Source organism: Colletotrichum abscissum, assembly GCF_030869225.1.
Source record: "Colletotrichum abscissum strain IMI 504890 chromosome Unknown Scaffold_35.1, whole genome shotgun sequence".
Lineage (NCBI taxonomy): Eukaryota > Fungi > Ascomycota > Sordariomycetes > Glomerellales > Glomerellaceae > Colletotrichum > Colletotrichum abscissum.
In genome coordinates, this window is record NW_026850265.1 from 49,477 (window position 1) to 62,532 (window position 13,056).

Below are 13,056 nucleotides of genomic sequence, written 5' to 3' on the forward strand. Positions count from 1 at the left end.
GGTTCTCGTGCGACCCTTCATCCAATATCACAGACATTGTCAACGAAATGAGATGAAGATGGATCACAAGGAACGTGCCATCGTGAAGCACCTCACGGTGTTTAAAAGACACACGATGACCCCGAGTCGTCGGATCATGAGAGTTGTCTCCCCAGGATCTCACAGGCATTCCCCTCGTCAGTGACAACTCCCCTCCCGTTCTCCGTCAGCAAATCCAAGGTCGTCCCTCCTTCTTCGCCATGTTGTCCAAGCCAATCCGCGAGCGCGGCTACGCCCTCGGCCTCGCCCTCGTGGCCACAGGCTCCCTCGTCTCCGCCGGTCCCTGTGACATCTACGCCTCCGGCGGCAACCCCTGCATCGCCGCCCACAGCACCACCCGCGCCCTCTACAGCGCCTACACCGGCTCCCTCTATCAGGTGAAGCGCGGCTCCGACGGTGCCACGACCAACATTGCGCCCCTCTCCGCCGGCGGCGTCGCCAACGCGGCCGCTCAGGACACCTTCTGCTCCGGAACGACCTGCCTCATCTCGGTCATCTACGACCAGTCCGGCAAGGGCAACCACCTGACCCAAGCCCCCGGCGGCGCCTTCAGCGGCCCCGACGTCAACGGGAACGACAACCTCGCCAGTGCCATCGGCGCCCCCGTCACTCTCAACGGCCAAAAGGCCTACGGCGTCTTCATCTCCCCCGGCACCGGCTACCGCAACAACGCCGCCGTCGGCACCGCCATCGGCGACGTGTCCGAGGGCATGTACGCCGTCCTCGACGGAACTCACTACAACGGCGGCTGCTGCTTCGACTACGGCAACGCCGAGACCAGCAGCACCGACACGGGCAACGGCCACATGGAGGCCATCTACTTTGGCGACAGCACCGGCTGGGGCACTGGTGCCGGCAGCGGACCCTGGTTGATGGCGGATCTCGAGAACGGCCTCTTCTCCGGCGTCAACCCCAAGAACAACGCGGGCGACCCGTCCATCACGGACCGCTTCTTCACCGCCGTCGTCAAGGGCGGTCCCAACCTCTGGGCCCTCCGCGGCGCCAACGCCGCCTCGGGAGGCTTGACCACGTACTACAGCGGCGTGCGGCCTAACGCGTCGGGCTACAACCCCATGAGCAAGGAGGGCGCCATCATCCTCGGCATCGGCGGCGACAACAGCGTCAGCGCCCAGGGCACCTTTTACGAGGGCGTCATGACCTCGGGCTACCCCTCCGACGCGACGGAGAACTCTGTCCAGGCCAACATTGTCGCGGCAAAGTACGCCACCACTTCCCTGAACAGCGGTACCGCCCTCACCGTCGGCAACTCCATCTCCCTGCGCGCCACGACCTCCGGCTACACCGACCGCTACCTCGCGCACACCGGCTCGACCGTCAATACCCAGGTCGTCACCTCGTCCAGCACCACGGCCCTGAAGCAGCAGGCCAGCTGGACCGTCCGCACCGGCCTCGGCAACAGCGGGTGCTACTCATTCGAGTCCAAGGACACGCCGGGCAGCTTCATCCGCCACTACAACTTTGAGCTGGCCGTCAACGCCAACGATGGCACCAAGCAGTTCAAGGAGGATGCTACCTTCTGCACGCAGTCTGGAATCAGCGGCACCGGCAGCTCGTTCCGTGCGTGGAGCTACCCTACCACCTACTTCCGTCACTACAACAACCTGGGATACGCTGCGAGGAACGGCGGTGTTCACACTTTTGACTCTGCTACTTCTTTCAATGCGGACGTGAGCTGGGTTATCGCTACTGGCTTTGCTTAAGTTGAGGATGACGACGGGGCGAGGGAGAGGATGGGATTGTTCTGACAGGCGGGCAAGCGGTCAGTTGGGCATACAACTTGTTGAGACGAGCCTGTGAGATGTCTTGGGAATAGTTCCTGCTAGTCTTTAATGCATTGAAATCGACCCTTGGGCCTCATTGGTATCGTCCACTTATCAAGATTGATGTTGCAGCGGCCAGTCACTATGCGATCTGACTTGAGAGCTGAGGTCAAATTGGATTCTGGCCTCCTAGGCAGACTTCATGTTCACATTACTTGCCTCTAAACTCCCTTAGGGGTGGTGCTGGTCGTACATGTAAGATTCGTTCTAGATAAAGGTTGCGGGTTCACAACTAGCCTAAGTTATGAACTTGGCGATATTCACTTATTGATGCACTTCCATGCCTCTGGAGCCGTTCATAATGGCGCTTGAGAGAACCTGACATGACGGTGCTACGTGTCAGTAAGTTCCATCATCAACAAGAGCAGTCATGATCGAAAAGAAAGCCACATACGCTGTCATTCATGTTGATGGAATGGTAGTCATGTCTTCCACAAGATCATGTAGCCTGGGGATTGGGCCTCTGTTTCTGTCTCGCATCCCTCAGATGGGTTAAAAATGCAGTGAATTTCCTATTTAGTCGAACTCGCAAAGGTTTTCGAGTTCGGCGAATCTGGACATGACTGCATTAGTGATGAAACATGGCAAGGATCATTCAATCATCCCTGGCACATTGGGAGTGGTGTAGTTACGCAGTGAGTGCACTCCGTAGTCTCCCAACTTGAACCAATGTCTTACATACCTCAAGCGCATCCTATGATCCTATTCGTAGCCCTAATTCTTTCGCAAGAAAGACTATGGAAACATGGAATTGAGTATCCGAATGGGAAGTTCAATAGTGCTACACGATGTCATATGGTCATGTAAAGGAGCTTAGCATATGTGAGTAGGATGGCGCGATGACATAGGATCGCAAGGCCGCGAATGGGTCATCGCCAGCCATTCACAACCCGAGCCGACTACTGGTCCACGTATCCCGGCCGGATCTTGCAATCTCGGAGCCGACAAATCCTCACCTTAAGGTAGCGCATGCGTGGGTAGGTAGACAGTCAACGGGATGTTCCAGTAGGAACTGCGCCGGCGAGCCCTTTGCCTGGATAAATGAGCATATGTGCGCTTTCGAGTTAGACAATGATAGTATGGCTCTGCACCTCTGCCGTAGTGGACGAACTCCAAAATTTCAGAAAGTGTACTGTAGATGATGGGCATGAAGAAGCTTCAATACCGAGGGATCCGAGTCAGCAATCAAATGCCAATTCAGCCCGACTCTCCGATGGCACAAACCTTGTTGATTCGACCGAGGCCGACTACAGTCAGGCTTCTCTCTTGGCTCTAGAAGAAATTTCACGAAATCGAACTTTTCAGGGGGGGTGACAAACAACCTAAAAGGCTGAGCCGAGGTCCAGCAGCTTCGCCCAGACTTTCCATGACAGTGCAGCACGCATCCCACGCTGTGACGCCAGGGCAAACAGGCACGCTGGCACTAAGAAAAAAACACCGAACCCCGTTTGGGGAGTGGGGGTCCTCCGTCACTTATCGCTGCCAATCGACGATAATTTGCGCTCGCGCTCCGACCCCAACAACACCAACAAACGATCCCAACCAAAGCGACCGGGGGGTGGGTGCGAGGCCCGCAAAACGAGCTCCGTGGACCCGGTAGACAAGCGCGCAATCCATATCCGTACGGAGTACTTTACATTTCCTTTCGAAATTTAAATCCCATCACCAACCCATGGCGACCTCTCTCCTCGCCCAATGCTCAACCACCCTCTGGTGCCACCTCCGTTCCCTCCCCCTCTGGGCCTTCGTCCTCGTCGTCCTCCTCCTCGGCGCGCTCCGCCAGCGCATATTCCCATCTTCACCGTCTTCTTCTCCGACCAGACGGCGACGGGAAGCACCGGTCGTCGCGGATAAGAAGACGTCCGCCTCCTGAAGGTCTCAGTCACTCAAGGAGAAGACAACACCAGCAAACCAGATACACAAGATGGCGTCCGCAATCGCAAAGGCCTCGCGCACCGAGGCCGACTTCGATCGCGTCCCCGTCCGCGTCGTCCGCCTCATCCGCCTCGCCGGCGCCAGCGGTCTGGCGTACGCCGCCTACAAGATTCACTGGCGCATCGTCCTCGCCAGCTTCTTCACCGGCCCGGGCAAATTCAGCCGCATACTCATGCTCATCTTTGCTCTGCTGAACCTCAAGAACATGCCCTTTGTCTGGACCGTATGTTCAACCTCTCTCTTGTCTACAGACAGAAGACAAGAACAGCCAAAAGACTAACACCTTCACAAACAGTACCGGGTATGGCACGCGATAATCTACCACCTCTTCATCCGCAAATCCCCCCGCCTCGGCCCGCGCTCCCTCTTCCGCCCCATGATCTCCCAATCCCACGCCCCCATCACCGAGATAGACTACAACATCCACAAGTCCAACTCAACCTACTTCTCCGACCTCGACGTCTCCCGCACCCACCTCTGCACCTACCTCCTCCGCCCCGGCTTCCGCCAACTCACCCACAACGCGACAACAAAACTCGTCCTCGACCCCAAAACCTCAAAACCCGCCCGCGGCCCGCTCGGCATCATGCTCGGCGCCGTGCACTGCTCTTTCCGCCGCGAGATCACGGCCTACGCCCCCTACGAGATGTGGTCCCGCATCCTCTCGTGGGACCGCAAGTGGCTGTACATTGTCACGCACTTTGTCCCCAAGGGCACCGCGCGGCCGACAGAGTGGCTCGATCCGAAATTCGGCACCGCGCGGGTCCGGAGGAACGCCAGCGGCGACGCGAGCAGCAACAGCGCGGACTGGGAGAAGAAGATTTACGCCACGGGCGTGAGCAAGTACGTCTTCAAGATTGGGCGGTTGACGGTGCACCCGGCCGTCGCTCTCGAGGCGAGCGAGCTGCTGCCGCACAGGCCGACCGAGGGCGGATGGCAGGGCGGCGAGAACGGTGTCGGGGACGAGAGTGTTGATCTGAGCGATGTCGCGGACGACGGCGCGTGGGACTGGAAGATGGTTGAGAAGAGGCGGCGCGAGGGGATGAGGTATGCTGCGCAGTTTGCTGCCATGGATGACTTGCATGGATGGCTGGACGGTGCGGATGGCGGTGACGGAAGTGCCTTGGGCAAATTCGGACTTGGATAAGACGAACGGAGATGGTGGGATTCGTGATACCCAATAGACTTGGACGGTATTGACATTAGATGACGATAGAGACGGGGGCAAAGACGGAATCGTAGATGATTCAATCTGGGATATCAATGTTTCTTCGGGTTCGGGTTTACATTGCCACTAATCAGCTGATAGAACTAGATATGCATGCGCGTACAACTACATCAAGACTTCCATCGTCAGGTGTGCTGGCTATTTCTCTTTTTCCCGCTAAACTCCGCAATCCACAATCTTTCCTCTTGCATTGGGTATATCAATTACAAGGGATGAAGTAAAGATGTTGTTTAAATCAAAGCCACAACTGGTAGGTGAGAAAGGCGAATTTAGAGAGCGAACGCAGCGGCAGCGGCGATGGCTCCAGCCCAGCCAGCGACCTGAGCCCGAACAGCGGCGGCCGGTGACGTTGTAGTGGTGACGGCAGCTCCTGTTGCGGTGCCGCTGCGGGAGGAGGTTGATGTGCCGGAAGCCGTAGTCGCGGCAGCGGTGACGGAGCCAGCAGAGGCGGTGCCGGAAGATGTGCCTCCTGCGGCGACCTGGGCGCAGATCTGAGAGGCGAGCTGAAGTACCGCTGGAGATGTGTTAGCTCTGTTGTTCAAAAACCTGAATGCCTTCCTCATGCTTTGTGGGATCACATACTGGCTTGATCTGTCGAGCTGCAGCCGGAGGAAGCAAGGCAGGGCACGACCTTGGCTGTAAGCTGTTCGACCTTTCCGCAAGAGCAGGCAAAGTCTGTGATATCGCAGTTGACAGACTGGGCACCATCACGGATGCAAGTGACCGCGCAAGTGGGAATCTCGGCAACGAGCTGATCGATGGTCTCGGCGGCCACAAGGGCGGCAAGGAGAGATACGACAACGGTGTACTTCATCTTGGCGGTTGGCTGTGATGGTTCGGGGCCGAGGTTGGATCGAAGTAAATTCGGGATGTCGAGGTGTGATGAAGTAGCTGCTAAGGCGTGTAGGAGCAAAGGCAAAGTAGAATAAAGTAGCGGACCGATCGCGAGAGAGGACAAAGTGGTCTTATAAAGAGCATCGGAAGAGACGCCAAGACTGTGGCATCAACAGCAACCGGTCGCCGGAATGGCACAAGCTCATAGAGGTAAACCGCCGAGAGCTCCAAACGTAGCCAAGACGCGGTCTACGCCGGCGCGCCATAGCTGTCTCGCACCCCGGATCAGGCAAGACGACGGATGGGGATTATGGGACAGTGATGGGAATTATTGGTGAGGGATTCAACCGAGCGGGCCAAACCCCCTCAGACAGCTGCTCACTCGAGCCTTGTCATCCGTTCTGTGGCAGAACGTCTACTGTCAGTCTAGAGATGATCGGCCGCCACAGCTCACTTGGCGTGAAGCCGCTGGAGCCCTCACCAAATGCACCGCTCGGACTGGCTCGTTTTGCAGTGTTGTCTAGTAGTCGTGGCGCAGGTGCTAGTCTTCCCTCTGACCGTGAACAAAGGCGGCTAGAGGGGATTCTGGGTCAGTCGGTAGCATCAATCCTCCATCCTCCGGTTCCGAGCTGTGGTCGATCTTCCGCAAACGTCTGCGCGCGGAAACCGAAGCGCATGCGAGGGCCCTGGAGGCTGAAGGAGCTGAACAGCTTGAGGTTTGAGATGCTCTCTTGTGAAATCGCTGGAGTCTGGACTTTTTCCGAGTAGCTGTTCATCTTTCCCGACGAATGCGCCCTCAAGGTCTCAGATACATGACGTTGACGACCAGTTGCCTGGGTCTTCGCTCCGAGGAATGCAGGCTCAGGGGAAGTTGGTTAAGCTCATCCGGCATCAACTAAGCTTCCCGCAGGCCCCTGTCACCTGCAGGTCGGAAAGAGGAAGATCAGACGCTTGGCCAATCGAAGTGCTCCATTCGTGGGTGCAGGGAATGCACTGAGAAACACCTGCATTAGCCGTCCGACGCTTCTCGCATGGTGTGTGGCCTGTGTTCCCGTGCCCTCCCGTGCCTCGACCAGAATATCGGACGAATGCTTGCCAGTCTCTGCGAGTTATCTCGTCCAGTCGCACTTTTCAGCTATCGAGCCAGCGGCCTTTCGTGGAGAGAAATGTAATCGACCCCAAACGTAAGATTGGGGGATCATGAGTCAAGCATGATCAGACGTGAAGAACAACCGACGTGGTGTTTTCGGAGGCGTAGCTATCAACCGGATGACCGAGGCCGTGCGTTCCGGGTCTATTGGCCACGCGAAATTGGTTTCCTCATCCTTTTCATTAGCCTCGCAGACTCTGATTGCACACTCTTATCCACCAATCGACCAACGTGGAGCGTCTACCTCTAGCGGACATTCACGCATTGTGAGCCGCTAGCTTCATCGTGTTTGCCCAAGCAGTGTCTGCCTTGAGCAGTTTCTTCTCCTGATAGAATGCCATTTGACCTTCAGCTGGAAAAAGCCTTCATCCTTGTGGCGAATGGGAGGCGCCACGAGGATTCTCTCACGTTGTCGTGCGCTTGTAGGAAACGCGTTACTCAGAGATATGATGCTAGATGGGCAAGCAACTGATTGTTCCGGGCCTCGAGACTCCTCATACTCAGGAGGATTGGCAAATGTCAAACCGTAGCGACAGTCTCAAGCTGGTCGTTGCTCCATACACTCCCGTTCCAGTTACCAACTTGCCCCAATCCGAGTACCTAGCAGTTTGAAATCTGTCGTGAGCTTGGCAGGTGCCCGACCCGATGGGTTGCTCAGCGATTGTAGAGCATAGGAATGCAAACGGAGTGCCGGGCAGAAGATTGGCGGCGAGATGAGGTATCGAATCCGAAGCCGTTAGCACGTGGGATGTTGTTTCGTTCCTCGCAAGCCGCCCTCACAGCGGCCGTGGAGGTTCACCTCTATTCTCGACGTCCACTTGAGGTGGTCACCGTTTTCACAGTTGATTGCAGCCACGCATGCTGAACGATAATTCGAGCTCAATAACTTAGACGGGTGCACGGCCGAAGCGGGTGCCTGTCTTGTTGCTGGTTCGACCGTAGACTGCAGAGTTCGGCTCTCGAATTGGAGCCATCCCAACTTTGTTTCCTCGGCATAGCTGTCGAGCCACAGAACTACTTCAATCTGTGATATGAGAAAACCTTTCTCAGTGGTGCCACGACTCTAGCCCAGCTTCGCGTGGGTAACATCGTATTCTCTCGTACTGGGGGTTAGAAAGCATAAAGTTGGGTGACGGCGAGCTGCCAGACTCTTTCGATCTTACTTGCAGACAAGTGCAAAGTTAAGTTGGGTTAGAGGCGAATAGCAAAGCATGCGAAGTCTGGTAGCGAGCGATATATATGTAAGTCGGGATTGGAGAGGTGGTTGATGATAAGACGGAATCGTTGGCTCCGCGAAGAAGTCGGTGACGAAGTGGCGGACCCACCTACAGCGCCTGCCGTGCGAGGTCTGATTACTCAGACACGGTACACCAGTGCCCCTCCATCCCACATTGGCGGCCGCGGGGCAGTCGGACCTGAACAAAGTCCACCTTGGCTAAAGGCGCGACAACTTCCACTCTCCTTCACATCACACTGCCCCTAGACAACTACAGAGAAATCATGACGGAACAACCGGTATCAGTCCTCTTTGTCTGCCTCGGCAACATTTGCCGCTCGACAATGGCAGAAGGCGTGTTTCGCAACTTTGCGCAAAAGCCTCAGTACAAGGGCCTCATCTCAAAGGTGGATTCTTGCGGCACAGGTACGAATTATGGCGGATACGTCATGATGAACCCAATTCCTCTACCACTTCTCGTGCGCAAAGCAAAGCTGACGCGGTCTTTCTGCGCAACGATAGCGGCCTACCATGTCGGCGATCCTCCAGATGACAGAACTATGGCGACGCTCGAAGACCACGGCATAACGGATTACTACCACGCTGGTCGCAAGGTACGATGGTGCTCCCTCTCTCACAGGGTGCGCCCGGGCGGGTCTGAAGAGAGAACAGACTTGCTGACCGTCACGCTTTCACAATGTTTAGGTGTCGCCCTCAGACTTTAACAAGTTCGACTACGTCTTCGCTATGGACCGATCCAACCTACGAGACCTCCAAAACCTACAACAACGAGGCCACACCGATTCAAAGGCCAAGGTGATGTTATTTGGCGAATTTTCAGGAGGACCGAGGTCGGAGGTGGTCAACGACCCTTACTACGGTGGCGACGAGGGCTTCGCAAAGGCCTATGAGCAGTGCACGCGGTTCTCGACCAACTTTTTAAAGCACGTCTTCCCCAATGTCGACCCTAAAGCATAGAAGGATCGCGGGTTTGCGACCGCGGTGGAGACAGCACTGGAGCCAGATGGATGAGGATAAAGGGCCGGCGACGCGCCGCGAAACACGACTTGGGAGCGGCGTCACGCGTTCCAGCAGAGATCTGACTGGCTGGGTGCCAAATATGGGTTTGTCGTTGACGATCATCTTGTCCACGACAAGGCGCCAGGACAGGGGCAAGAGGGATGGGTAGGCCATTGGGAACAGCTTGCCGCGCTGCCCGATTGATCATGCTGCATTATTAGAGAAGGAAAGGCAGAGAAAAGAGGAGCATTTAAGCGTGTCTTTGGTTTGATTGATTCCACAGCTACAAGATGCATATAGAAGATTAGATTCCATGCAGTTGCCAGCCAATGTAGGTCCCAAGTGCAGGACAACGGCAAGACGGCCAGATGAGGATGGAGCCGTAGACGCCGTTGAAGAGAGCTCGAGGGGTCGAGGTGCCTAAGCGAAAGGGCGAGGATATCCTGCCAGCAGCTCCCGCTATTCTACTACTAAGTATAGCTACGGCCGCCACACGACCGCCGGTCTTGGGTATATACATAAGCTAGGTTCTACATAGTTAGTATTTAAATAAATTAAACTAATTAAAGGCCGTTAATTAACTTATAATTAATTAAATTATTTTAGTAAAAAGTATAATAATTAACGAATTAGCCTAATTTAATATAATTAACGAAGTAGCCTAATTAACTACTTAATTAACTACTTAATTAATTATTAATTACTTTATATAGCCTATAGCCCGTAATTTAATAACTTCTTCTATTTTAGCCTTATACTCTATTTTAGCCTCGTACTTATTAATAAGTTTATTTATTTTACTTTTTATTATAAAATTAATATTATAAATATAATCCTCGTTAGCTAGATTTTATAATATATCTAACTACGTAAGATTACTAATTAATTAGGATCGTAATTTTATAAACGTTAATAACTAAGGAGCTTTTATAAAATTAATCGTATTATTATTAACTATATTAATTACTTTATTAGTAATAGCTTATTAGTACTTTTATTATATCTCTATACTAAGCTTGTATATATTAAAATTATATATAATTTTAAGGCCTTATTAAGTAAAAGTAGCCCTACTTAGTATTAAAAATATTATTAATAATAGTAGTGCTAATATAAGTACTATTTTTATACGTTTAGTAACTTCTTTATACTTAAACATAAAGGGCTCTTATTTAAAAAAAGTATTTTAATTAATAGCTAGCTTTTTTAACTTACTTATTATAACTATTATAATATTTATTATAAAGCCCTATAAGCGACCCTTATTTTAGATTTATAAAAGATTAAGTAAAAAAATAGAAGTATTATTATTAATAATAAGCTCTAAGTATTATTAAAACTAATATAAATAAATCTCTTTTAATAATATTAAAGTACTATTTTTAATATATTACTAAAGAATATAGTAATAAGGTAGCTTATAAGTAGTTCGAATTAAATAGTATACGCACTTTTTTAATAGTTTTTTTAATAAACCTAAATTTAGCTATTTACTTAGCGTACTAAGTTTTTATAAAAGTTATTTAAGGGTATTATAATATATATATAAACGTACTTTTTTTTAAAATAACCTCATAATAATACTTAATATTTTAGTTTAGTAACGGGTTTAATAAGTACTAATTATAGCTACTTAACTTATTTAAAAAATAACTAATTTATTAAATATAGCTTTAAAGTCGCTTATATAATAATAGACTCGTATTTTAATATTCGTATATAAGGATTTAATAATTAACGTAATTAAGTAACTAAAGTACTTAATTCGGTTAACCTAAGTAAGTACGAGTTTCTTATACTACGGCTTAAGCTAAGTATTAATAATATAATTAATTATTATTATAAAGTACTTAGTAATTTAAAATTCGAATAATTAGTCGTAATATATAGCTATTAATTAGCTATAGAAGAGATTATTTTAATTTATAAGGAATTACTAAAAATAAAGGTTATATATAATTATACTAGTCTCGTCCCTCGTAGCTAGGCTAAAGTAATACTAGGTCTGGGCTAGTACGTTAAGATTAACGTATTAATAATAAAGTACATATAATATTATTTTAAATTAGGTATTATTATTAAAGGTATTAAATAGAGTAATTTTATAATCCGTATATATAACTTATAAAAAGGGAATTTCGTAGGCCCGGAGTAATACTAATAGCTAGTTAATAACTTAATAATAATTAGCTTCCTTTTTATTAAATAAAAAGTAGCTCGTAACTTAAAAAGTATAATTATTATTAGTTACTTTATAAATATTAAATAACGGTATATTAAATCGGTTAGTTTTATATATAGAATTTATTAATAGAATATCCGGGTATTATTAAAATAAGGAAATCGTAATAATAAGTACGATAAATAAGCTTATAATATAGCTCGCGTTATTATATTAAAAGCGGTATTAGTACTTTATTAAATTATATAATTAGTTAAATAACTACTTAATAGGGGTCCTATTACCTAATTCGTTATAGTAGTAAGTAGCTAATATATTAAGTATATTACGGGTAATAATACTATTATAATTGCTATTTTTTAATTATAAGCTTAAAAAGATTTAAATAAGTTAAATACTCTTATTTTATTAGTTAACGATTTAGTCTTTTTTATTATATAGTAGCGTATAGTAATAATATATAAAAGCGTTAGTATTATTAAATAAGTAGTTATAATAGTTATAAAAGTTATTAATAATAGGATAAAAGAGCTAATTACTACTTAAAAAGCTAATAGTAATTTATTAATAATAGTTTATAGATAAGGTTAAGGATTTATAATACTTATTTAAATAAGTTAACTTTACGAAATATTACTATTTTTAATCGTAACGCGGGCTATAATTATAATAATAAGTAACGGTAGTTAGTATTTTAATAAAGAGCTTATATTAAATAATTCGGATTATAAAACTAGCCTCGTAAATAGCCTCGTTAAGTACTATTTTAATATTAAATAGGGTAAGGAATTATTAGTTATAAAGTAAGTAGTCGTACTTTATATAGCCGTAATTATTATAATTAGCTATATATTAGTAAATAAAAAGATCGTTAATTTTATAATTATTCTTTTTTTATAATATATTAACGTTAGGAATAGTTTTAATTAGTAATAGCGGTAGCGGTAGCGACGGCGAGGTCGACGAAGTAGTAGTTATAGGTGGGTAAGTAGGTAAGTAGGTAGGTAAGTGGGTAGGTATGGGCAGCTAGCCTCCAGGCTCGGAGGTAGGGCCTGCCGCAGCCACACTTGGGGGCGGGATAGCGGGAGCTGCTGGCAGAATATCCTCGCCCAAGCGAAATAGGATTCGAGATGTCGGCTACACGCAAGCTAGCGTTATTGGCGGCGGCAGCAGCTAGGCACTTGAGCCTTGGCATCGCATACGAAGATGGCAGAGCACCAGGTGGCCCAAGGGAAAGAAATATTTGGAAACCAGCACTGTCTGAGCAGATGTTCGTGGTATGGATCAGAGATCCTTCAGCCCTATTTGTCCAGTACACATCGATGTACCTGGGTTGCTATGGTAGTGCTGCCTGATAACGGGAGGTAGCTTACCTACGCCGTCGAGGATGACTGCGCAAAAGACGGTAGACGAGCTGCTTACGTTAGATCCCTCGAGGGCTGTGATGTTGGATGATGTGCGATATTTCGGGATCCTGCGAATGAGGAATCTTTAATGTGTCTGACGCTGACGCCTCTAAGCTTACATGATAATGCAATGGCGCATTTTGACCATGGAAGAGAGGAGTAGCCTAAAGCTCGCATTTTCAGCAACCTGCCTTGGGTGCAGTTG

At 48.9% G+C, this 13,056-nt stretch overlaps 5 protein-coding genes across 5 annotated transcripts; 4 read left to right on the forward strand and 1 right to left on the reverse strand.

Moving 5' to 3' along the window:
* Positions 1 to 239: 239 nt before the first annotated feature.
* CABS01_11981 (alpha-L-arabinofuranosidase B) lies at positions 240 to 1,760 on the forward strand (the record flags this gene model as incomplete). Its single annotated transcript, XM_060545335.1, has 1 exon — positions 240 to 1,760. One exon carries the CDS (start codon positions 240 to 242, stop codon positions 1,758 to 1,760), a length of 1,521 nt encoding a protein of 506 aa, XP_060396851.1.
* Positions 1,761 to 3,552: 1,792 nt separating this feature from the next.
* CABS01_11982 (uncharacterized protein) lies at positions 3,553 to 3,753 on the forward strand (the record flags this gene model as incomplete). Its single annotated transcript, XM_060545336.1, has 1 exon — positions 3,553 to 3,753. One exon carries the CDS (start codon positions 3,553 to 3,555, stop codon positions 3,751 to 3,753), a length of 201 nt encoding a protein of 66 aa, XP_060396852.1.
* Positions 3,754 to 3,804: 51 nt separating this feature from the next.
* On the forward strand, positions 3,805 to 4,962 carry CABS01_11983 (uncharacterized protein; the record flags this gene model as incomplete). Its single annotated transcript, XM_060545337.1, has 2 exons — positions 3,805 to 4,038; positions 4,111 to 4,962. The coding sequence occupies 2 exons, from the start codon at positions 3,805 to 3,807 to the stop codon at positions 4,960 to 4,962; spliced, it is 1,086 nt and encodes a 361-aa protein (XP_060396853.1).
* A 350-nt stretch (positions 4,963 to 5,312) lies between these two features.
* On the reverse strand, positions 5,313 to 5,857 carry CABS01_11984 (uncharacterized protein; the record flags this gene model as incomplete). The annotated part of the gene is made up of 2 exons (XM_060545338.1): positions 5,313 to 5,557; positions 5,626 to 5,857. The coding sequence occupies 2 exons, from the start codon at positions 5,855 to 5,857 to the stop codon at positions 5,313 to 5,315; spliced, it is 477 nt and encodes a 158-aa protein (XP_060396854.1).
* Positions 5,858 to 8,527: 2,670 nt separating this feature from the next.
* Positions 8,528 to 9,221, forward strand: CABS01_11985 (phosphotyrosine protein phosphatase; the record flags this gene model as incomplete). The annotated part of the gene is made up of 2 exons (XM_060545339.1): positions 8,528 to 8,857; positions 8,949 to 9,221. The coding sequence occupies 2 exons, from the start codon at positions 8,528 to 8,530 to the stop codon at positions 9,219 to 9,221; spliced, it is 603 nt and encodes a 200-aa protein (XP_060396855.1).
* Between the last annotated feature and the right edge of the window lie 3,835 nt (positions 9,222 to 13,056).